The 24,561-nt window shown below is 41.2% G+C and overlaps 1 protein-coding gene across 1 annotated transcript in view; it reads right to left on the reverse strand.

Moving 5' to 3' along the window:
- Nucleotides 1-24,561, reverse strand: part of AMMECR1 (AMMECR nuclear protein 1) — a gene marked incomplete at its 5' end in the record, with an annotated part of 101,324 nt that overhangs the window by 36,603 nt on the left and 40,160 nt on the right. The window contains one exon of the mRNA XM_080624611.1: nt 4,607-4,717. Within this exon, the coding sequence (XP_080480737.1) occupies nt 4,607-4,717 (111 nt within the window). The remainder of the gene's footprint in view (nt 1-4,606; nt 4,718-24,561) is intronic.

A 24,561-nucleotide genomic window follows, 5' to 3' on the forward strand; every position in this document is an offset into this window, starting at 1 on the left:
GTGACAGTGTAAGCTCCATCTCACAATTACCAGGCATTTTGCATTGGTGGCCCCAGACAGAGCAGTAATAGAATAAAAAAGCTGACTTTTAGCAGTGGTCTACTATAAATCAGAGCCACAAACAAAGACAACCCACAAAGTATTATCAGCAGGAATTAATTCTGACCATGACTTCTGTGAACAGTGAAGGTCACAGCAAATGTCAAACCCATGTATAATTCCCTCAACTCTGCAGTTCAAGAACTGCAGTCAGACACATGGGTGTGCTTTGCCCTGGCTCAGCAGCAATGACTGTCTAAACCATAGCAACCCACAGGAAAGGCTTTGGGAAGCTTACACTGAGTTGGAGGGGCTGATTACAGGGAAGGTTGAACGAGCCTATGATCAGTAAAAAGAAACGGGAATTAAACAGAGTAGTAACCTCAGCTAAAGACAAGAGGGAAGCTGCCCTGTCTGCACAAGTACTTGCCTCTAGTCTTAAGGCAGTCAGTTCGACATCAATATCAATGTGTCAGACATTCAGTATTTTTTATTGTCACCCCTCTGCCATCCTGTAGTCCTGCAGCTGGGTGGTTAACTTCACTGTGAGGAGCAGGAGGAAAGGGTCAGTGCTTTTCACAGAGAGCAGGCAGCTGATACGGCAGCAACATGGACTGAGAATCTTGAAAATGCAGACAAATCTAGAGCAGCAGTTGATGCCACTGGTAGCCAAATGCTCGTATGGAAACTACACCCAAATTCCGTTATGAGAAAGCTGGGTTGCAGGTTTTACTTCCTTCTGTCTTGTGCTTCTTATCCCAAGCTTCCGTCAGTTTTGTTTTCTTGATTATCCACATGTAGGCTGAATGTGTGACAGCAGCCATGCTTCTCAAGTGGAGTGGTTCAGAAGAACACACAACAAGAGACTGATTGCATCGTACAGTCTGTAGGGACAGGCCTATGCTGGTTAAGGAGCATGGGTTACATATTAGTTTAGAACTGAAATCCAGGTTTTGGCCATTATGCTGATCTACTTAAGGCTTGGAGTCCTCTCATTTTTCTTCACTGCTTTCTTCAATGACAGAAGGCTCTATTCATATAATGTCTCCCTTTATCCACCTCTTCCCTACTGTTTCCCTCCCCAGATAAATATCCTAGCCTTGACAGGATAAACCAGAGATTAAACTTAATTTATACACCTATATTTGTTACACCCACTAGATGTAACATATGACTTCAAGTTATATGAAATGGGTAGAAAAATTAAACTAAGAATCAATAAATGAAAGCATTTCATCCATTATCTCAAGTGCAAGAGAGCAGGAGTTTAAAACTTCAGTGCCAGAATCTAAGTCCTACTGCTGAACAGAATACATGAAAAAGTAATTTATCAACCTGTTATGAAACTCTGTGGTAACCTGCTTCCAAGTTCAGTCTATTTTCTTGAAGGAGCTGTAAAACACAAGGTATTTTTCATGATCTGGATTGGTTTATTTTCACATGTTCAGGTGGTATATGCAATTAACACAGTCTAAAGGACTACTTTGCCCATGATAAACTTCTCAGGTCCTAATACACAATATACTGTACAACATTTTAGACAAGGTTAGGGTTTTTATCCAACTAATCTCCTAGCAAAATTATCTAAAAATCACTAAATCTGAATCTATCTTTTCATAAAGTTCTGCAGAGGATTTTAATAACACAGTTCCTCTCCCCTGTATTTCACTGAGAAAACTGCAGAGAACATCAAATTCTAACACACAGATTTTATTAGGATACAGTACTAGCATTTTTAACTCTGGGTATTCTCATCCCTCCTCTCACAAACTTAGGCAGATGCATCCAATTAATGATGAATCATTCTACATAAATTTCCTGTTTAGAACATACTGGCAATACCAGCAGAACAGCCTACAGAGCTCAAAATGGGGAAGAGAAAGTCACTCGGTCACACATTACCACCATTTAGTTTACAGACCCCAAAAAGATGTTTCAAGTGGGGGGTGCAGGTGTCCCAAGAAAGAAATGGCTCACTTCAGATTCCTAGATGAACCATCATTATGCTATTAGAAAGAAACTACACTATTGCATGCAGATAGAGCTGTACACACCACACACTGTATACAATACACAACTAGAGATCACTACTAGAATTAAGGGAAACTTTATTTCTCATGCTCCTAAGCACTACTCAGCGTGTTTGTAATGAAATGGTGTGTGAAGGGAATGGGGGATATTTGATCACTAAGCACCAGAGTGTGTAAGAGCAGCTGTTCTGCTGTACCATTTTACTCACTGAACATTGGGCCACAATTCCACAGGTGCTGAAAGAGATAAGAATGAACTAGACAAACAACCTGGTTCTGTTTATCCACACTCTGTCCTCAGATTAACCCAAGAAAAGGTCCTCCCAGTGTCAAATAAAGTCAGAGGAATATCTGCCTGTATCCTCAAGTGAAAAGTTTGGTCAAATTCCACTTTCTGAAGCGGACAGCGCATTCTCATTCTGTGTATTCCATTGATTAACTTTTGCCTTCCCTGAAGAAGCCTTTTATTTTCTCTCTCTTTCAGGAATTGTCCTATCTTCTGCAGGAGCCTACTGCCCACACCCTGCTGAATCAAGCTATAATGTCCTACTTTCTGATCCCTGCTAGGGAGGCCTGTGGAGCTTGAAACTCTGCAAGCTCATAAGTGTTTGAAAGGTTATTCCTCAAATGCTGTCCTCTGGAAGCTCTGTAGTTGAAGAGACTAACATCAGGAAGGGAACTGATTGCAGGTAACCCTCCCTTTCTCTTTTTAAATTATGACTGATAGAAGGGAACAACTTTTTCTTAGGTTCAGATACAAACTTCACATTTCAGTGGTCACATACAAAGTTTGTTTGGCTTTTTGGTTTGCTTTAAAAAACAAGAAACGTTTCTGGTGCCACAAACACAAAAAAAGGTTCCCTGTAAGAGGCAACAAAATAAACCATTATTGTAAAACAACTTCTGATCTCACACAGGTTTTTGAAAACCAGGCTGGTATATAGTTCCATTTCTCTCATCTTGAAAATTACTGAACTATCCTCTGACTAGCCTAGAATAAACTTCCTCAGCATGTGGTCATCATTTAAATGCTCCACTCAAGGTATTTCAGTTCTCTTTAATTTGCATCACATTTTATGTATTTTGACCTCAGCTTTCAGAGTTAGAATGCAGTAACAGGGATCTTGTAAGCAATTTTAAAGGTATGCCAGAGTGCAGCCCTATTTGATTTGGAAGAATGGACAAATCTGTAAGGAACAATCAGCTTCTTCCTAGTCCTAGGGGGTAATTTTCTGTACAAGCTCACTGTCCTCAATCAGGCACTGTGAAGTACACACTTCACTGGAACACCCTCCAGTGCAGGGGATAGGCTGTTTTTCCTCTAGTCTGGCTCACTGATGGTTAAGATTTTAAAGCTCTTAACCTTCAACAGAGAAATTGCTTTGAATTTCATTATAAGCTTCCTCTCTCACTGACCAGTTTGATTGCTGAGTCTTTAAAGGACACAATCAAAAACATCCCTGACCACATAATAAATAAAGCCAACACAATAATAGGTCTTTCAGAATTCTATAGGACTCCAGGAGATGAGCAGTTGATTCCTTCAAGCTGAGCAGAGAAGCATGAAATGAACTTCACCTTGCAACAAACTAGGGAGACATGTAAGAAAGAACATGTCCCATTTTAATATTACTTAATACTGGGATTGACAAGGCATTGTAACAACACAGAGGAAGATCCTGCAATGGAGGAAAGCCCTAAATCTAAAGAGATCCGGAGGCACCAAGTATTTTAAGTGATGACAATTTTAGAGGTCTACACATGCCAGAACGTAGTTTCTATTCTAAAGCACTCTAAACAGTCTACTGTAACTCAGTGGAACAAAATTCCATTGATTCTTTAGAAAATATACTTAAGAAAACTCTTAGAAAAAATAAGTAGAAAGCTTGCTACTAGCTCTAGTGATAAACTTATTAGTTTTCACTCTATGCAAAGGAAATGGAACAATATTAAGGTGAATGAATTTAGGTGTAGATCAAAAAATGAAGGATTATGCTGCCAGGGAGTGAAGGATTATCATCACTTACCTCCCTCATCCAGAAGCTTCCCACTCAGGGGCTGGGATGTATCTGAAGAGTAACATGTAATGGAAATTTGTAGCATTAAATTAACTGCAGCTGATTGGAAGCACCTGATGGAGAAGAGGTGAGAATACCTGCTGTTTTAGAAGTGTGAATAGGATAATCCCCAAACCTGACTTTCTGGTCTGCTGCCCTGACATTAACTATTAAGGTTACAATCTGTCTGAGCACTGGAAAAAATACTCCAATAGTCAGTTACAGTAAGCTACTGGAGAGGTTTCCAGACCAATCACAAGATAAGAGGCCCAAGTTATGGTTTTTAACTGAAACCATAGCCTCATGACACCACTAGTCAAATAACCAGGCAATATATTTAGCATCCAAAGGAGATACAGGTTTTCCTTGATCAGCAGAGGCACACAGCCACGAAACCCAAAACAAACCAAAGCACACCTAGCATCTCCTCAGTAGACTATTTAAATAGCTAAGTCAAGGCTACAGGAAACAATGTCTTACCTAGTAAGTGTGTACTCCCTGAGTCCTGAATGCAGGTTCATGGCAGAAAAAGTACCTATGCATCCACGCAATCGTTTATCTCGACCAATCTTCCACGTTACAAACAGTGGGCTGTTTAGGGAAGAGAAAGAGAGACATGATCACAGAAGCAATACTGACGGGGTGAAATTTCGGCAACAGTGCTCTTCCGTTTCAGGCAATGGGGGGCAGATCACTCAAATAACTGTGTCTGAGCAGGGCCACAGTACGTAGAAATGTCCTTTGCAATTCTTTTGACTGTTGTAGAAATGTTGCTCATGTGATACAACAGAAAATAAGATTACTGGAATAGTTAATGGACAGAATCAAAGTGCCTGGTAACAGACACAACATGCTCAGTGTCCTTCACTGTTACCCATCAGGCTTCTCCTGTGAATGGGAAGCCTCACCTTACACATCTGTACATAAGGAGCCCTTGACAGAAGGGAAAAGTGCCCCTGTCACACAAACCATCCCTCCACCTGAGCACAAACACTTTGGTCCTCAACACTGCTAGCAACAACTACCAGAAATCCTTGGAAGATAAGAAAGTTTAGGAACACTCTCCAAATTTAAAGAACTGCCTGAGGAAAAGATATTTCCTCCTTGAATCCAAGGTTGGTATTTAAGAATCTCAAAAATTGCCAGAAGTGGAGCAAAATCTCTAGAAGTCGAACACATCTCCATCATATGAGTGTGTCAGTTACAAAGAAACACTTCTATTACCAAACAGCTTTGTACCCATCTACACCAAGTTAACAAGAAAGAGACAAAGCATACAACTTCTCGGGACCAAAGTTTTTCTTGCAGTTCTAAAGCATCGCATCAATACCCGAGCAACAGCAACACACACAAACCTGAATCTCCCAGGGGAGTGCACATTCCCAGTCCTCTCAACTCTAACAGAGATTTCTAATCCTGAGATGAACAGGGATGTGCAGAGAAGAAAAGCATAGCCAATGTACTCTTTTTCCATGCAGGAGACAGTCAAAGTGCACTACACAAACAAGATGCACTTCCCTACTGTTAGGCTTTAAAAAACAAATGATGATAATTTCTTAAAAGGCACTTCAGTCAAACAAACCCAACCTGACAGAGTATTCTTGATCACAAACAGGTTCACAGTCCCGCAGAACAAGCAACCCCACCCTGCCCTCCACAACTGCAAGGCACCTTGCCCTTAAATCCTCAGCTAAACCCAGTGTTAGTTTTTGTGGAAAGTCATAGGCCATTCAGGCACAAATATGTATCATTTCCAATATGAGGAGCACAGCCACCCTGCACTGAAGGAACAAGATGCATCTCTGATGTTAGAGCACCTGCAACCACCACAGGCACGCTTAGGGATGCACAACTGATTTCTCTCCAAAAGCTATGTGCTGAGACAGGCACTGCTCTTCAGCATTATACACATGTACAGACCATCATATGGGATTCATCTTGTTTTCCTTTATAGCTGTTTCCTACACAGTGTCCTTATTGTGCAGTCCATAGCCATTGCTGTGAAGATCAAGTCTAACGTGAGGTAAGGCTAGCATCTGAGAAGCAGGGGATTATAAAGCAAACATAATTACATGCGCCTTTAAGGAGGGAGCAGATCCAAAAGCACAGGTATAGCCAAAAACTCACAGGCAAGTTGGCTGCATCAAAAAAAATAAATCGCAATCTTCTGTTACTACCATGTGCTGCAAATACCAAGCAGATTTACAACAGTGCAGTGCAAGATCAACAATGCTACACTGCACGACAGCCCTTTGGTAACTTTTGTCTCACTCCTCATCTGAAGGATCAGTAAAACCAGGATCTGCAAGGTGAATCTGCAGCTTTTTGTGAAGCTGAAACTCCCTTCCTAGCTATGCTGAGAGCCTTAAAATACACTAAAGGCTAGGAGCTTTATTGTATGAGCAGATCACTCACTGCAGCACTGCATGAATCGCTGCACAGTGTAACCCAGTTGGATGTAACCATACTGGGGTTATATATACGGGTATGTGTGGGGTTTTGGACTCTCAAAGAATAGTCCATGTTCCTTGTCTGCTTCCATCCTATGCTCTTTGTCTGCCATGGCACAAGATACTCATCATGTGATGGCAGAGAAGGATATGCCTCTGGGGCTGTACAGCACCAAAGCAGCGGCATCTAGCCCTCTCCTAACTTTCAAACCCTGCTGTTATCGCTTGCTGGTAGAGCAACTTCCTCCTTACTTCAGCTGGACAAGTTCCCTTCTTTCAATGGTGATGAATAGAAGAGGAAGCTGAAGTCATATCTTTCTTTTGGATTTGGACTTCCTTTTATTTCTTTCCCCTCTTCCCTCCCCCCCTTTTTTATGTTCTTTGACAAAAGCTGAAGAGCATAAAGCCGGAAGGGACGATTACTTAACAGTTAGTAGAATGCAGGTTATTACACCACTGTCCATTCAATCAGCATTTCATAAGTGTTTTCAAGAAAGGTTCCCCTAAATGGCATCAACAAACTTGTTAGATTGCAATGGCACTGACAACACTCTCTCCCCTTGCACAGAAACAAGCCTGAATAAGATTCAAATTGGACTTTAGGATTATTCTCCTGACCTTTATCTTTGGATTATGAGATTTATTAGCTGTAATACACTTAGTGGAGGGCTGTAATTCAGGGAAACATATACGCATTTACTTTCTTGTCAGAACAGAATTCCTTCTAGGATGCATTGTTACTGCTACTTTAAAAGGACAATAGAAGAAAACACCCAGAGACTATCACTGAATGTCAAATAGATTACTGAAACGTTTGCATACACTTTGAAGGTCCTTGTCAGTGAGCACGAACAGAAAAAGTAAAGGTTATATACATACTTTCTGTACTAGTGGTAGAAGTAGTATAAATGTACTGTTGGGAGTAAATTTAAACCTTTATTCACTGCTGGTAGCCATACATGCTAAAAATACATCCCAAAATCTGACTGAAGATGGTTTTCCAGCCTTTCAGCTTCTCTATTCCCACACACTTGCCTCCCTATTCCCCAGGAGCCACTAAAGGTATCAGCATGTCTACAAAGAAGATATATGCCTATTGAACGGAATTACTTCTCTTAATTGCCATCGCAGATGTCCTCAAAGCGTAACATGGACCAAGGGTTCAGAGCAGTCAGTGACCCAAGAGGATTCTAACTCTCAAGATTCAAGAAAGAAGACTGAAAGGGACCTCCAGAGTTCCAGCTGTCGTAAGGAATAATTACACCACATAATGTTCATGACTGTTCCACATTCTCCATCTTAAACCTTACTAGAACTAATGGAGACAAAACCCTCAAAATGAGAAATGAGAAGGTGGCCTCAAAACCTCACTGAGGTTCAGAACCTCTGGAAAGACTGTGATTTCCTGCAGAAATGTTTTCCCAGTCAGCTTGTACCTACGCTGTTCTTGTGCCAACATTGTCCTTTAGTTTAAATAGTTCTTGTCCCTTCCTGCTTATTATTCACCACAGTATTTATAGAAGGAATTCATATGCCTCTTCAGATCTCACTTTGCTGAGCTAAATGGGTTGTGTCCATTCGGTTTCCTCTTAATGGGGATCTTTCCATTATTACCATCACAGCTCTTCTCTACACCTCTTCCCAGTTTAATTTGGCCTTCTTGAACATCAGTGTCCAGAACTGTACACAGAATTAGAAGAGGGTCTCATACCTCAGTTAGTGCTTCCATCTCTGAACCAGAAACACTGTCTACTACACTTTAGGGTTAATTCTCACAGCCTAATATAAAGCGCAGGTCTGCCTTTTAAACCTTTACAGAGCATTTCTAGCCTTACACTAAACAAAACAATACAAAGCCTGCTTCCAGAACCTAGACAAGGTATGCAGAGAAAAGAATTTGTTTCTTCCTAGTGACATTCTTTTGCTTTTTATTGGTATCCTCGGTTTCAGCTGCTTGCCTATTTGCTCCAAGCCTGCAATGCTTTTCTTGTGTTTTAAAGCCAACAACCCACAAATAAACTTGCCATCTAGCGTAACTGCAAATCTGAGATCTGAGGCTAAGTGTCAAACTCCACAGATACTGATGTCAAGAGCAGCTAAGTAAATATGTACATTCTCAACTTGACAAAAATCCTTATTTTCATCTGCTGTTTTTCTTAGCACAAGAAAGGAGGGGCTCTGAGCAACACAGATCTAAAATGAAAATTTGCACCTCCAGGCACTTGAAAGAAAACCAGAGAACAACAGATCAGTAAAAAGCAGATGTGACGAGAGGAGTCCCTTTTATCCAATGACAGACAGCAAGGATGTGCACTGCACACTGGTGATCCGAGTCCTCTTTCTGCCTAAAGAAGCCTGAACCCACACACACCACAAAGTGGGAGAGCATACTGGGGTGCAGTGTGCCCACCTTTCTGACTCTGGCTCCCTCTGGATCCAGTATGAAAGCTAGGGTGGTTTTGTTGCTGTTTGTTTTAAAAACAACAATCACCAAACCAGATGCTGCGTTTCCCTGGGAGGGCTCCAACACCCAGCCTTGAGTAGCTCTTACTCAGTGCTAGGGTGAAGCATCTTATTAAAAAGCAAAACAGCTCCAAGCTTAGGAGTGAGCCCTCCTGAACCAAGAGACTCACAGACTTACTTGTCTGATGGGTTATTCAGCTTCTCATCACAGTGCCAAAACCCTGCTGACTGTTAACAACAGGAGAGCTGCACAGCACCACAAATACTCAGAACCTGAAAGTTGGTGGAATACATTTCAAACTGTACAAAAGCAAAAGGGACTAAACCCAGACCTTTATAAGCACCTGTAAATACCTCATTCTTCTTTCATAATGGTCTGTGTTTTGTGATTTGTTTGTCTGCGAGTCAAACGCTGGAAAAAAGATTTCCATCTATCACTATTTACAGGTGCTGCAGCAAATTCACAAGTGACCTGAGGACTATAAACCTTCCATTCAGTCATTGTCTAATTTACTATTCATTGAAAGGCTTGACCAGCTCTAATCTAAATAGCAGGCAACTGTTTCAGTTATTTGCAACAGAGGTTGTCAGGCACCACTCCATGAAAACCAGCTGATCCTATATGTTGTTTTTCCCTATTTTCAGTTGCAAAACTGAATTAAAGAGTAAGAGTTCAAGCTACTATTGCTTCCTTATACACAACTGCTGTCATCAACAGGGGCATACATACAAAGCCTGTCTTCCTGACAGGCTACTGAAATGCATGCATGTACCCAAACAGCCTAAATGCTGACCTTAAAGGGTAGCCAGAAAATGTGTGGCTGAAGCACAGGAGCACGGGTCACCCGATCAGAGTGCTGCCCCATGTGTCACTTCAGCTACTATTACACTATTTTCATTAATGAAGAAACTAGGACAGGCCTGTGCTTCACTTGAGCATTAATCTACTACACCTTCTGGAGACTAAAGCCCTTCCCACAAAGGTCACAAGGAATAAACCTATCTAAACATGGAAAGAAAGTATCAAATTATTCTCTTGTACACCACAGTTACCAGTGCCCTGAGTGTATTTCTTATTAATGCTTTACCAAATACTGACCTGCTTGCTATATGCTACTGCAAATATTTAGACTGAAAGCAAAAGTGCGCAAACTATTTTAGCAATGGCTCAGCTATCACAGTGAGAGTCAGCATGCCACTAACTTATTATACTGACGTCATGTAGAAAGCACTGTTAAAAATACCCTCTTTTAATATAAAGCAGCACTGGATACAAGCTGCCTTGTATTTGCCAGTATATTTAATAAAAATAGGAAAGGGCTCTTGAAAGTTGTGGGGGAGAAGGCAAAAAGTGTGAATACATTGGTCTTTTTCTGGTGCCAGCAGCAGCAGCATGCAAAGTTTCTTTTCTTTGTTGTGGGTAGGGAGGAAAAGAAAGAGGAGGAAGGTGGGTATAGGGAAAAGGAAGGGTGACAGATCAAGAACACTTCAGCAATTTTATGAAAGATAAGTGAGAACTTCTTTAGTTTCACTTGGAAAACTTCCAAGTAATAAAAAACCTGGTAGGACTTTGAAGTGAAAAGGATTAAACCGGATGAGCAGAGAGCAAAATAATATTTAAACAGGCATTTTAATTGTAGTTATTTAACCTACCATCTTTTATAACCAAAGAAGGGAAGAAAGTCTCTACAGTCCTAATGTTACCTGATACCCAGCACTGTCGGATCAGACACTTTGAAAAGTCAGCACACTCATCCCTTTGTAAGACCAGAGGCTTCCAGCCCAGCTCTGAGGATTTCCAACCGCAGCATGCCCTGAAAGCACTCGAAACAAGCAAAATTGCAATGGCAGTGTTTTCCTTTCTGTTCTACACAAGGGAACAAGCCATTGTTCCCACATGCGAGAAATTTTAACAGTTATATTTCTTAACATAAAGCTTACTCTATTTTACTGGGTTGGGATCATGCTAACCCCTCATGTAATACTGTTTCAAACTAGAAGCATCTGAAGCAAGAGAAGTGAGAGTTTATCACTAGAACCATGCACCGCGATCCCTCGCACCAGCTATGCCAGCCTTAGAATCACAGCAAGCAGCCTTCCTGCTAACTGAGGCACTCTAAACTTTGTTGTACGCCAGGCTGTGGCATTCCCAGATGTGACAATTCAGTGACCTAAATTCACATTACTCAGTATCAGAGAATACAGCTTAGTAATGAAGGAGGCGGGAACACTTATGCCAATAGCTTTATCAAAGGGCATCTGTACATATGCTCTGAGGCACAGTAGGGGGGCAAATATGTTGAAAGTATCCAGGTGATGATGAAAAGGGAACCTTGATGGGTGATATTATGGAGCTGGTCAACAACAACAAAACCTGGTGAGTGCCTCCATGCAACAGCCATACAAGCACACAGCATGGTGCGAGGACATTCTACCTTAGCAGATATGGTCCAGAAAAAATCTGGTAAGACACAGGAAAGTCAAGACAAGAGTTCATGAACCTCCAAAGAAGAATAAGGAGGAATGGCAACGCTTCTCCCAGTCACCCCCATTTATAAAGGCAGAATTTGACAATTAATAAAATAAGATTTTCTGGAAGACAAGAGAAGCAAGAAAAGGAAGAACAGGAAAGGAAAATTCCTCAAAGGAAACAGGCACAAGTGCAAAACAGACCAACAATCACTGTGACTGATTCACCTGGAGAAACTGGAAACAAACCAGGTTATTGAAAAGGAAGACAGAAAAACAGCAAAACACAAGGAAAAGAGGCACAAAGAATATAATAAATTTGCAATATGACATATAAATATTAATGACCATAAAGGAAAGCCAACTATCATTTATGAGGAGAAAGAGAAATAACAAGGAAATTGTTGGCCAGCTTCTTAACTCGGAGACTATGGGGAACAACTGGTAACAGACAATGCTAAGAAACCCAAACTGTCAAATGTTCGATTTAAGAAATCCTAATCGTATGAAACAGGAACACTGGCACTGACGGACTGCCCGGGAGGACATACAGCTGCCATCATCAGCATCCTCCAAGGCCTTCAAACACAGGCCACTGTCAGGCATACTGTAAATACATTTGATTCCACCCTTTAAAAAGAGAAAAGACCAAAGGGCCTCCTGATGTTTACTGCAGACCCCTCTTCTGATTTTGTCTGATGCAATGTAGGAGAACAAAGGGATAATTCACACATGAAACTATCTGTTAAACTGTGGGAGAGACAATTGTCCTTACAAACCTCCGGATTGGGAAAAAACATCTGAGAAAGCACACATTCATCTGGCACTGCCGTAGGTTTCCTTCTATGTAGCCGTGTAACAGCAGTCAGTAGAGAAAGTGAGATATGTAACATTAACCATATTCTAAAGATCAGAAGAACATTGATTCATGTATTGCTTCAGTGAGGTTCAAGGTGCTATTCAACATTTCCGTGAGTGCATAAGCATTTTCTGAAACAAGAATAGCAGCCAGTTTATTCAGCAGCTTATCCAAAGTTCAAAGTGGGCTCTGAAACAAAAATTAAGAGATGCCCATAGATGATATGTTTTTCCTATTCTGAAAGCTAATATAAAGAGCCTTTAGGGGCTAGGTGCAAACAAAAAGCTGGGGTTTCCACTACAGTGCCACTTAACACATATTTTGACATGCATTACAAAAGCACTACTTGCCTGGCTACATTGACACAATCCAAAAAAAGAATTAGCTACTGAGTAAAGTGTTTGAAATCCATTATCCTGCTTGTGTCCAATTACACACAGACACAAAACCTCCCCAACTTATCAGGATAATGGCTTCATCTAGCAAAACTCATAAAGATTGAGCACATCAAAACAACCCACAGGAAATGTATTCTGTGATAACATCCTTCTTCCTTGTGGGAAATATGCTGAGATCCTTATAACCAGCCTTTATTGCATTACTCCTTCAACACATATAGTCAATGAGGAACATTCATTATTGCCAATACATGGCGATGCAAAACAATCCCCACAACGTGGCTTCAGAAGCTGCAGCTCTGTAATTTTTTCATTTAAAATACTATATAATTACTGAAAAAGTTGTTGCATACTTGTGAGGGCACAACATTGCCTTTTAGTCATTCTCAGGACTAAATGATCAAATGAGGAACTCTTCTATCTACTCCATTTCAGAAACACTTCAGAGATTTCATTCTTTACCCCTGAAACACATTTCCTGTATTGGGTGGTTTTCCAGGAATCATTACATGCCCTAGAGATGAGCCTCACAACCAAACCTGAGCTGCTAGGTGTGAATTCATTAGCGAGTTGTGCTTACCTAAGCAGCTAATCTTAGGGAAGGTCAGAAAGCAGCTACTATTTTAAGAAAATCTAGTTTAAACAAAGGCATAATCAGGGTTAAAAATAAGAGGGCTGCTTACTGGCAGGCCATCTTCTGAAGTGAACCTGTGACACCTTCATTAAGACTGCATTCAAGCTATTAAAACTCATTGCAAAAATGGACATAAAGTCACAAAAACCAGCCAGATGATGTGGCTGCTCACTCAGCTGCAGGACCAGTGCTGCTGCTCTTGTATACTGTGTTAGATGAGCCAAGGCAATACCGGCAGGATTCCAGAAAAGAGAAGGTAAAAGAAGCAATTTATAAGGGGGGGGACGGACGCAACGACTTTTAAGGATGCCCAAATTGGACACTCAGACACTACTCTGTATTTACAAACTCCTTCTCTTGCACCTTCTCCCTCTGACTGTCACAAGACAATCCATCAAGTTCATGAAACAAATGGAGTTTCTATGACATATGTTTGTGAGTTTGCTGTTCACTTTGCTACAATAAATATTTACATGTAACAAACTCCAGAACCATTCAAGCAATCACACACGTTACTTATGGAGGCTTATTCAGCTGCGCTAAAAAAAGAGCTGAATGTTCACAGTGCCTTGGAGAAACAAAACTGACAGTAAAAGTTGCATTCCACACAAGCAGAGCATCACAGCTCAGGACAAAGCAGGTGGTACCCACCTCTATACTCCAGACAGGTTTTAATATCGCCAGCCCACAAGTGCATTTGAAAGGGAACATAAGGACTTTGCAGCGTGACATAACTGCCCTTTCAGGAAAGCTCCTTCAAAATTAGAGCATCTTCCACAGAGATACAGGTGGCAATGTCAGAGCACTCGGTCTGCAGCACCACAGGGCACCTGGAAATTCCTTCGGATGGCACCTTCCTCACAGGGCACCTAATTCTTCCCTTCATTGCTCGGGGTTAAGGATGCATCTGTAAATCCATATATCTTGGTTTAGGGTGAGACAATTGAATTTTGCTCTGCCATGGAATGTTTCTTCCCCAAATTCCCATGATAACAGCTTCAACTAGGTATAAATTGAGTTTGTATGAGGGACTGACTTGTCACGGTCAGACACACAGCTGAGTATGCACACACTAACGCGAAGGACACACCGGTTCATCAGCTCATACTGCTTCCAATTACAGCGCTTCAACAACGTTCCAGCTGCAGTCATTGTCCACCACAAATTCCAAGTTCATCAAGCTGGTTTATATTTCAGCGAGCAGATATCAAGTTTATACATCTGGAAAGCTGCTAAATCATTAACTTAAATTAAGTCATCTAGAACTGAGTTATCTTCAGAACATCAATCCCTCGGGCTGTACTTCAGCCACTAAAGCCATTTGTATTTCCAAGACATTAAAGTGAGGATCCAACACAGATCCTATGCAGTTAGGCCAGAAAAGGTATAGACATGGCTTTATTTTTGATTGAAGTTTGAGGGGTTTTAATTGAAAAATAAATAAAAATCAAACCTTAAAAGTATTTCTAGCCCATACAGCTGCAGAGACAGCTTTCCAAGTATGACCCAAGCATTAGCCAATGCAGTATCACAAGGTTGTTCCAGCACCTTGGCTGTGGATCTTAGCAACAGCAGTGTTAACACAGCCTTAATGTTTACTATTGCTTGTCAGAATCGTGCATGCAACAGGGAAACTATTAAGTCATTTCAAATGTAAAATACTCTTTGCAATGATGAAGAACAGTGGCACGAAGCCGTCACCCCCACAAAAGCAGGAGAGGAGAACATGATTTGGGAGTAGACATGAGGAAGAAGAAAGCAAGAAGTACAATCAGAAAACTCATAGCTCCTCCAGAAGACTGTAGAAGTGAAGGAGCACTGGGGAAAGGAGAGATTCCTTACATCTTCCTCTGAATGCTGAGCAGAGCAAGTCTGTTAGTCTTAAACAGTAAAAGCTAAGGATGTAAAAAGGAACTACCAGAATGGGACAAGGATTTACATCCTCTTCAAAGCACAGCAGTTGTGGTGCCACAGCTCCCTACCAGGTATCATCGCAGTACTTTCTGTGATCATGCACACCATGCTCCCCTGCTCTTCCGTATTTACCTGTGACTAGTCGTTTTAGCCTTCTATCTTGTAAACTTCTGCTAATCGTAAGTCTTGACCATGAAGGAGAACATACCAACATGCTCCTCAAAGCCAACCAAATACCTCTATTTCAACACCAAAAATCACTAAAGACAATAAATAACCAGCTTTGCTTCTTTTCAAAAGGCTTATTTTTTCACACACATTTTTTCCATTAGTGGTGTCTACCAGCCTCAACACAGGTCTGGCAGGAGCAATGCAGGCTGAAGACAGACATCCCTCAGCTACTTCCAGGCGAGCACACTTATCTGAGTAGCACAGGACCACACCTGTGAGAGCAGATAGGATGGCTCTGCACTCAGCCTAGCTCATTCTGTCTTTTATTAAGCACTAGATCATGAATTGTTGAACCGTATACTGTTTTGTAACAAAGCCACAAGCACATAACACCCCTCTGATGGGCATGACCAGCCTCAAACCGTTTGAGATGTGACAAGGTATCACAGAATAGGAGTAAGTGACCAAAAAAAAAAAGATCATGATTTATTCAACAAACAGTACAGAAATACATGAGTAACAGGCACTGCTGAGAGTGCTCAAGGTAAAGGTGATGAAAACCGGGTGTGAGTTTGGATTCACCAGCTCCCACCTCTCACCATCCAACCCATAGGCAGCTAGCATCAGAATGGCAGGGATAGAAAAGCCACAGAAACCCATCTCTATGCAGCTCCTTACAGGAACAGTAGGGCACTCATGTATCCTCAATGGTAAATATCTTTGGTATACACAAACGTAAAAGACAATTGGTATTATAAAGAAGTAGTACCCCTGCCTCCACCACACTCTGAACCCACTACACAAGTTCATCCTCCTGCCCACTGTGCTCATTTCTGCATTTCATGTATTTTTATCCTTTGTTTCCCTTCCTCCTCCCCTTCAATCTCCATTTCTGCCCTCTCTCCATCTTTTCCATACTTAATCTATCTCCTATGGTGACCAGCTTTCATAAAAGGGGGAGAAGAAATAAAGTAATACTCAAGTTATTGCGTTCCACGTGCCCACTAGAAGTCAGTGAGGATTGAGGCCTTTCTCCCTAAATAGGTCACTATTTGCTTTCATAAAATTGGGAACCCTCATTTTGATTAAAACCTTTGGAGCATTCAGCACAGTCCCAAAACTCGGTGAAAAGTTACGAGAAAGTAGGTTTTGAATTCTGGAATGCAAACATGGAGACTTAACTCCTCTTATCAAAATAATGCTTAATCCTTCAAGACAGTACACACACTTCTTCAACCATCCAGAGCAAGGACTGGACCTTCAGATAAACTTTTGCTCTCATGTCGAACGCAACCAAGTTTCAACGTATTCTAGGTTATCAAAACAACATAGCTTGTAACATTTAACACAATCATATAACTATATACATACACATTTACACAACATAAGACTGTTCATATTTATGCTCTGACCTACTTAAGCAAATTGCTTTTCCCCAATTGCACAATTATGAACCGGAGCAGAAAAATCAGACTTTATGAAGTTAATAAATCAATTCGGTGTCATTACAAATTATTAATGTTATTACTTCAGAGCCTGCAGTCACCTGACTATGACTTTCTAAGGGGCATATGTAAAGGTTTCTAATAATTTTGTTTCCCAATACTTTTTATCAGTTATACTTTTTTTAATCAACTCAGACTAACTTCAGATTATACACTGAAACTATTGGTTTGTTAACAAACTATTAAAGCAAAGCTGGTTATTTTCTCCTTGGCTCTTCCTAACTTTCCCTTACCCCTGAACACGTTAAATGATTTTATGTTCCCTTTTATAGCAGCAGACAAAAAAAAAAACCCAGGAAAATACTTCACTGGATCCAATACACAGTTTGCATCGAGTAAATTGGCTGCATTTTAAGCGTTTTCAACTGGGGAGGTCCCAGCCAAAGCCACCTCCCCACCCAATTTTCAAAGAAAGTGAGCAACTTAAAAACCACATGCTGCTCCCATACCTAAAAATGAGCTCAAACCCCACGTTCTCCATGTTCAAGTGTAGCCGGGTTACAAACATGTTAAATTACCAAGTGTTCAAATTAACCATCATTCAAAAGGACTGACACTACTTATCCTCCTCCAGCAACACTATGCAGTCTCCTCTCGAGGAGAAGCAAGTAGTGCTGAATTAGCGATACTAATGCCAACAAAAAAAATCTTAAAGGATGCAAAACCCTAAAAAACATATAACTGGAACCTTTGCAAGTCAAAGTTGAAACAAATTCAGTACCACCAAAGATACAGTGTATAGTTTATCATCATTCTACTTATAAACTGGAACTGAGACAAAATATTTCCAGTGAAAGCATTTTCCTTTTTTTGCAATTAATGCTTTGACAGGATTCAGCAGAACCCTTTCCTAAAATTCCATGAAGTCAAATATAGCCAAAACTAAATGCTTTAAGAACACCACATCCAAAATGTTTTAGAAAGCCACATAAGGTCCACAGAACTTCTACCCCATAAATGGATAGTGAAAACAATGCTAAAGAGATTGGATAAGAATAGCCCCAGCTCCTAGATTCTTTCTTCCTTTCCTTAGAAGTCACTACCAAAATGCAGCAAACTTAGTTTTGAGGTGCTAGTATAATGTTCCTATGACACGGTGATTCAGGCACAAAGTTGATAAAGAAAAAGCGTTCTCTAGGCACTAGAAGTCTGAAGTTGAGCACCACAGCACCATTTCCATTCTAAGAGCAGGCAATTTCATGCTCCCAAGTAGTTGTTGCTTATTAACTACAAACCAAAAGCCAGGGAATATTGTTTTGCATAGATTTCAGACAGCAACTTAACACATGACTCCTACCTTTACAGTCTACACATGCAACCTTAAAAGAAGGTCTGTTCTCATTGCCAGCCAAGATACTGCATTTTTCCTTCTGATTACTTGACAGTTTTACCCAAGCTGCCAGTGACCATTAGCAATGGGGATGCTGAGCTTTCATAAACTGGGTTTTTTGTTCTACTGAAATACTACCTGAAGCAGTTAGTGAGGACATCATGAAAACCAGGAGCTGCAGTTATTCAAAGGTCACACAAAACTTTCTTAGAGCTGTAACTGGGATTCTCCTGCTCCAGACGACTCATAGCTTCTGTTGTAATGAATTCAGATGTGAGACACATTGATCTTTCAAAGTATTAGATGAATGCGTAGAAGCAGGCAGAAATATATGCAGTTTGTTCCAGAAAATAACTTGGTTAATTAAATTCACACACTTTATGACTGTATGTCCATGTGTAGTGTCTTGTGTGTATAAAGGCATCCTCTTGGACCTTTAAAATGCTTTGTGTTGGTTGCCAAATGCAGGATGCCCGCTGAGCCATAAGCACCTAGGGGCACAACACAAACAGCTGAACAAAACATTTATGCCAATAACTGAGTATTTGCCAAGCCTGTGAGAAATGAACACAGAGGAGGCTTCTCCTGAAGTGGAACTTACTTCAAAGGAATGAGAAGTATTTAAAGAAACCTAAGAAAATACTGGAACTACACAGGCAACTTTTTTATAGCAGGAATAGGTTACAAAACTTATATGCCAAGGTGTCAGCTGACAGAAGAGACTGCAATGCAGCCAAACCTTCACAACTATTCCTCTAAGAATCATTGATCCCTTTTCACATTAAACTACTTACCTTAAAGATCGGCTGCATAACAGTAGCTTGCAAGAGACTTGAAACAGTGGGAACTATTAACAAGATACAGCGGAGTGTACCTGAACAGTTTATAAATGCCTAACTTCGGGAATACAGTAAGTGTTTGATTATTTTGGTCCTCGTTTCAAGCAGCTCATGATAATGTTGCAAGACAAGCTAAAAAAACAAGCCTCAGTAGAATGTGAATTTGCCCTCTAATTCAGACTTCGCTAACTCTACAGCTGGAATAAATTAATCTTTTGGATCACAAGAATTACTATTAAATCAATGCACTGTAGATTGCACTATTTGTATAGACCTTAGCCATGTAATTTAACCAGTGAGACAAAGGTTCAAAGGCAGACTAAATACGGTGCTGGAATTAGAGCCAAATGGAATTGGTATTTTTGTCCCAGAAAAGACATACTAAAGACAGCGTTTTTAGGACTGACTAAAATGATTCCAAAGCAGGGAGTTTTCACTGGTAATGTCATGTCTGCTATGTCTGACCGGATGCTTTCAAGACAAACCTCTGTCAGTAGCATAGGTATAAAACACAGATACCATGACTTCAGATGAAGTAGATCATCTCTTAGTGTCTTTCCACCACTTAAATCACAAGTGACTGCAGAGATGGTTGAGTAACAGTGAAGTTCAGAGCTGTTGCTTAAATAAAACCAGCCTCACCCAACCTTCCCATCCCCACACAGGCAGCCTCCTTCTTGTTCTGGAACAAACGTGTGATTGGAGAGCTGATCTGGTTAAAAACATCTCTCCTTTATGCCAGTTTAACTTAGACCCAGATTGTTTCTCTGCTCTGTTTCACTGTGCAGGAACATCAGCTCAGTAAGAGAGGAAGAGGCAAAAGTGGCAGTGAAAAAGGGCAAGGATGATGACTGCTTACATCTGCACCCCTCGAGAAGAACTGCAGCGCAGCTTGAGCAACAAGGAACAGCAGTGAGATTTAAGAAAAATAATTACTTTTATTAGACCAGTCTATATGCTATAAAAAGCAGAGGAGCTTTCAGAGGCAGCTCTGCTTTAGCAGATGAGGCAAAGCACAAACCAGAACAAAACTGTAATCATGTAAACATAACTGTGCTAACCTTGAACAAGGAAAGCACTCAGCATTTAGGGAGCAGTGTGTGCAAGACAAGCCAGATGACCAGTCACTGGTCCCTTTGAAAGGGGGATAAACTGCAGACAGTGACAGAATGATGCAGTAATACAGAGCCAGTGTATCTAAGTGAGGCCCCAATTTTTAGCATGCAGCAGACATGCCTTAGTTACTCTCAGATAGCAAAACAGATGAAGCATTTTCTGAGCAAGTATATTGGTTACCACATGCTGTCACTAACCATACAATTAAGCAACCATTAAACACAGAGATACTAGCTCTAGTATAGAAAATCACTGGTGGATACAGCATCATCTTTACAAGCTTCCCCTGGGCTTATACTCTTCCAGTGGTATCTGCCACAGTATCTGTGGGAGACAGCTCACAGGGCTAGGTGGATCCTCATTTGGGACATCAGTTCTTGCTCTGTCTCTTACCAAACACAAGTTCACACAGATACAGAGATGCTGTTTACAATAAACTAATTTTGCTTCCAAAAAATGCACTTTTTCTATTTGAAGACTGACAAGCTTAGGAGTATGCTTTCATTACAAGGGAACCACCCTCACTCAAACAAACCACACCACACTGCCACGTTTGAACCTCACTACAGTTTTATAAACTATAACTAGCAATGTCACTGAAAAGGGTGCTTTCATGTTGCCTACTTGTTTTCTGTTCCATGCTCCATCATGTCTTTTGCCATCTCAAACACTCATATAGTCATAAGTTGGGTCAGAACTAATGTCTTAGAAACAACCCACTCTCCAGTTGATATTACTGTGTCCTGTTGAACTAGAGATCCTCCTGGTAGCAGACAGACTCAAAGACCAGGAAGAAGCAGTCAGGGGTATCAGAGGACTTTACTAGGCACACAGCCAGCTGTATTTGTGGCATCTGACAACCAGCTGGCACATGGCCCATCAGATGCAAAGGTAGCAATCCCACACGGCATCTGCTCTGACTGCTTGGCGATTCAGCAAAGAAAAGAGTAGTCCATGGGATCCACGGTAGTAACAGTAGTGTATGGAAGCACAGGATGGATGCTCTGGAGAGTAAACTCAGGTCACTTGGGAGAAGACTTACATTCAGGATTCTCTTGGTGCTATTTTCTCCAATGTTGCCAGTTCCACATGCAAGAGGGAGGCTGAGATCGGAAGTCAGTGATGCAGAGGGAAAGGATTTAGGCATGATGGGAACAGGAAGAACTTGTTAGGCATGCACATTAATCATGCCAGAGCCAAGCAGACGGCATGCTAATAAGTTTTGGAACCTGCAAACACTTTACACAACTGCTAAAAATTTCATAACACATGGGAAGCCCAAATGCTTGGCCTCACCTTACACCTCAAAGGAACAGGCATCTCCAAGGCTTGGTGGAAGGATGACAAATTAATACAGTACAAAACTACCAGCTTACTCAGCAATTCCAACCCAAATGGCAAACAACAGTCAGGTGGGGAATGGCCCTGCATGTGAAGGACATATAAATGGCATAAAGTGTTACAGAAGAGAAACCCAATGAACTTCTTATGGTAGAAGTTCACCCTGCATGACTGAATAGGGAAGCTGAGGAGGGCATCAGAGAAAGGTCAGCTTTTACAGGCAGAAAGCTTGCCTAATGAGAAAAGCTTGTAAAACACATGGCTGATCAAAAGTAAAGAGTAAATAAATAACTACAAATGCTTTGGTAGCACCTTGCAAAGTTACTGAACTACATCAAGAGCAGGAAACCAACCAAAAAAACCAGTGGGATCTCTTGCAGACCAAGGTGAAGAAGGGATAGACGGATGACAGCATCAGTGGAGAGAAGCTCACTGAACGTCCTGTTCCCAGTCCTTACTGGTGAAGCAACTGAGGAGACTTTCACACCTACCTTCACAATATATAGGTCAGAGGGATTGGGTCAACTTGCAGTAAGTACAGAGGCTTTAGGCTGAACAGAGAAGTTAGATGTAGTTCACCCAGAGCAGGCATTTCCAGGACAGTTCCAAACCCCAAACAGGAGAACTGCTGGGCCGCAGGTCACCAGTGTAAGCCCAGTGCACACAAAGACCCTAACGGGGCTGGCACAACCAAAAAGCAAATGTGATTTCCACCCCGCAAAGTAACCCTGGATCAGATCACTGCACACAGACAACAGTCTGCTGGAAAGAGTACCCACAGCTTCTGCAAAAGGAAATCCTACCAAGGGCACAACTCTTCTCCCAGGTAGTGCCAGCTTACATATCCCTCTGAATTTGGGGACTAAGCTGCTGGATCCACTGAACACCTGAGTCGAACACCGGATGATCTTATGGAAGGGATCAGTCAGGATTTTTCTGGAAAAAACTTGTAAATGGAATCTTCAGGCACCCAAAAGGGGCTCAAGACTTTGCATGACAACCTGCATATTCTCTGCTACATACTGCAGGCTTCTGGCAAACTTCACCATCTGAATACCACGATCTGCACACTGCAATGTTTACAACTATGTGCTTAAAAGCACCATGACACATCCAGATGAACTCAACAGGAGAAAAAAAAATCCCATGACCTTGTAGAGTCTTATATTCCAGCCTGTAAGCTTTGCTCTGATGACTGGGGAGTTGGATGTAGGGCAAACAACAGGCAACAGTGCTAACAGCAGGTACACAAAAGAAGTTTGTCATACGTGATTGCTTTTTCTTCCATAGCTTCTGCAGTACTCACCGGCACCAACCTACCTGCCGATGGTGCCAGAAGCTGGCAAAGTCACGCAGGTGAGTCCACACACACACAAATCATAAAATCGGGTTGCAACTCAAGTATTTCTCTTCACTGTTATTTTTAGCACCGCTGGAGACAACAGCAGGCTAATGGTCTCAGCCAGGAGAGCAGGCACGTTCTCAGAGCACAAAACAAATCCAAGTTAAAGCAACTTAAGCTGCAGTTCTTGGCAGCCTAAAATTAATAATGCCTGCCGAGCCTGCATGGAAGAGCCGGTCCCTTAAGCCAGCTCTGGCATTAACATGCTAAAAGACTCAGCAAAAAAAAGTCTTACAACTCAGCAAAACAAATAACCTGACAAAAAGCAGCGGAGTATCTGCTGCTGACTTATCAAGCACAAACAGCACAGCAAGCATCCACTGATCAATGCCAGTAGTGCAAGCGAGGGTGTGGGGCATGGAAATTAGGACTGGCTTTCTGCCATGGACACGTAATCTCATCAAAAAGTTGCATTTAACTCACATTAGTTCCCCAAACCAGCAGGCTGCAGTCACACCATTAATTATGCCTGCAATAGTTTTGGTATGTGAGTGATTGTGAAACTACAGCCTAGTTCTATAAGGTCATTCAAGTGGTTCACAGGATGCAAACACACTGCATAAAGTAGGGAGCTATTAGACACTGACAGTACTAAAGGCAAACAAATCCTGAAGACCTAGAAGTAACCTCAAGCAAAGAGACTGCCGTGTTTCCACAACAAAGCTTAAACATTTCTTTCTAAAATTAAATATCCTCTCAAACACTACATGAGATACAAACAGTCTCTCATAACTACATACAGAACACCTTCAGTAGGATCCTGTCACATGGCAACACTAAATTTCAAACCCCATCTCATCGGCCTCAAAACACTGGAAAATAACCACTGCGCCTTTTAATTTTAACGCCTTAAAACCTGTGTGTTCACGTTTTGGTTTGGTTTTCTTCACCAGACACCGTTTGATGAAAGCAAAGAGCTAATGACATCTTCAAACCCACTTGGAAAACTACACAACATTTCTGAAGTTGACAGGAAATTAGACTACATTGTGCACCAGCAGGCTAAATATATATATATTTGTATATATATACTTCAAAAAGCAGTACCAGGAGTTCTCTAAGAATACTGTATGCTACAACTCTGTCACAAAAATATATAGTATAAAACTGCTGGTTTTGTTAAAGATAGTTATTTGGTTAACTACCAAAAAGCCCCCAACTCCTCAGTATCCATGAGCAGATCCCACACAACCATAATTCAATCATTATTCTGGGAATTAACTGCAATAAAACAGCTGTGGAGCACACCACTGACCTCGAGGGCAATATTATTTTGTTGTTATTAAATCTGTGCATTAGTTAGTCAATGAAGTCTCTAAAGGCCACGCCACTGACAATGTATCTTTGTTCCAGAAAACTAAAGATTCAACCATCCTACTGCCTAGTTATTTTTAAAATCAACACACTTATAATGGTAGATGGCTTTTAAAGGACTATGAAAAAGAATATAAATTCCTTGCAAACAACAGAGAGGTCTAAGTTGTTCCTTTTTGGATTTCTCAATGCAATGTTCTGAGAGGTGCCAGGCCTCTTATTTTCACCTC

Source organism: Psittacula echo (assembly GCF_963264785.1).
Source record: "Psittacula echo genome assembly, chromosome: 8".
Lineage (NCBI taxonomy): Eukaryota > Metazoa > Chordata > Aves > Psittaciformes > Psittacidae > Psittacula > Psittacula echo.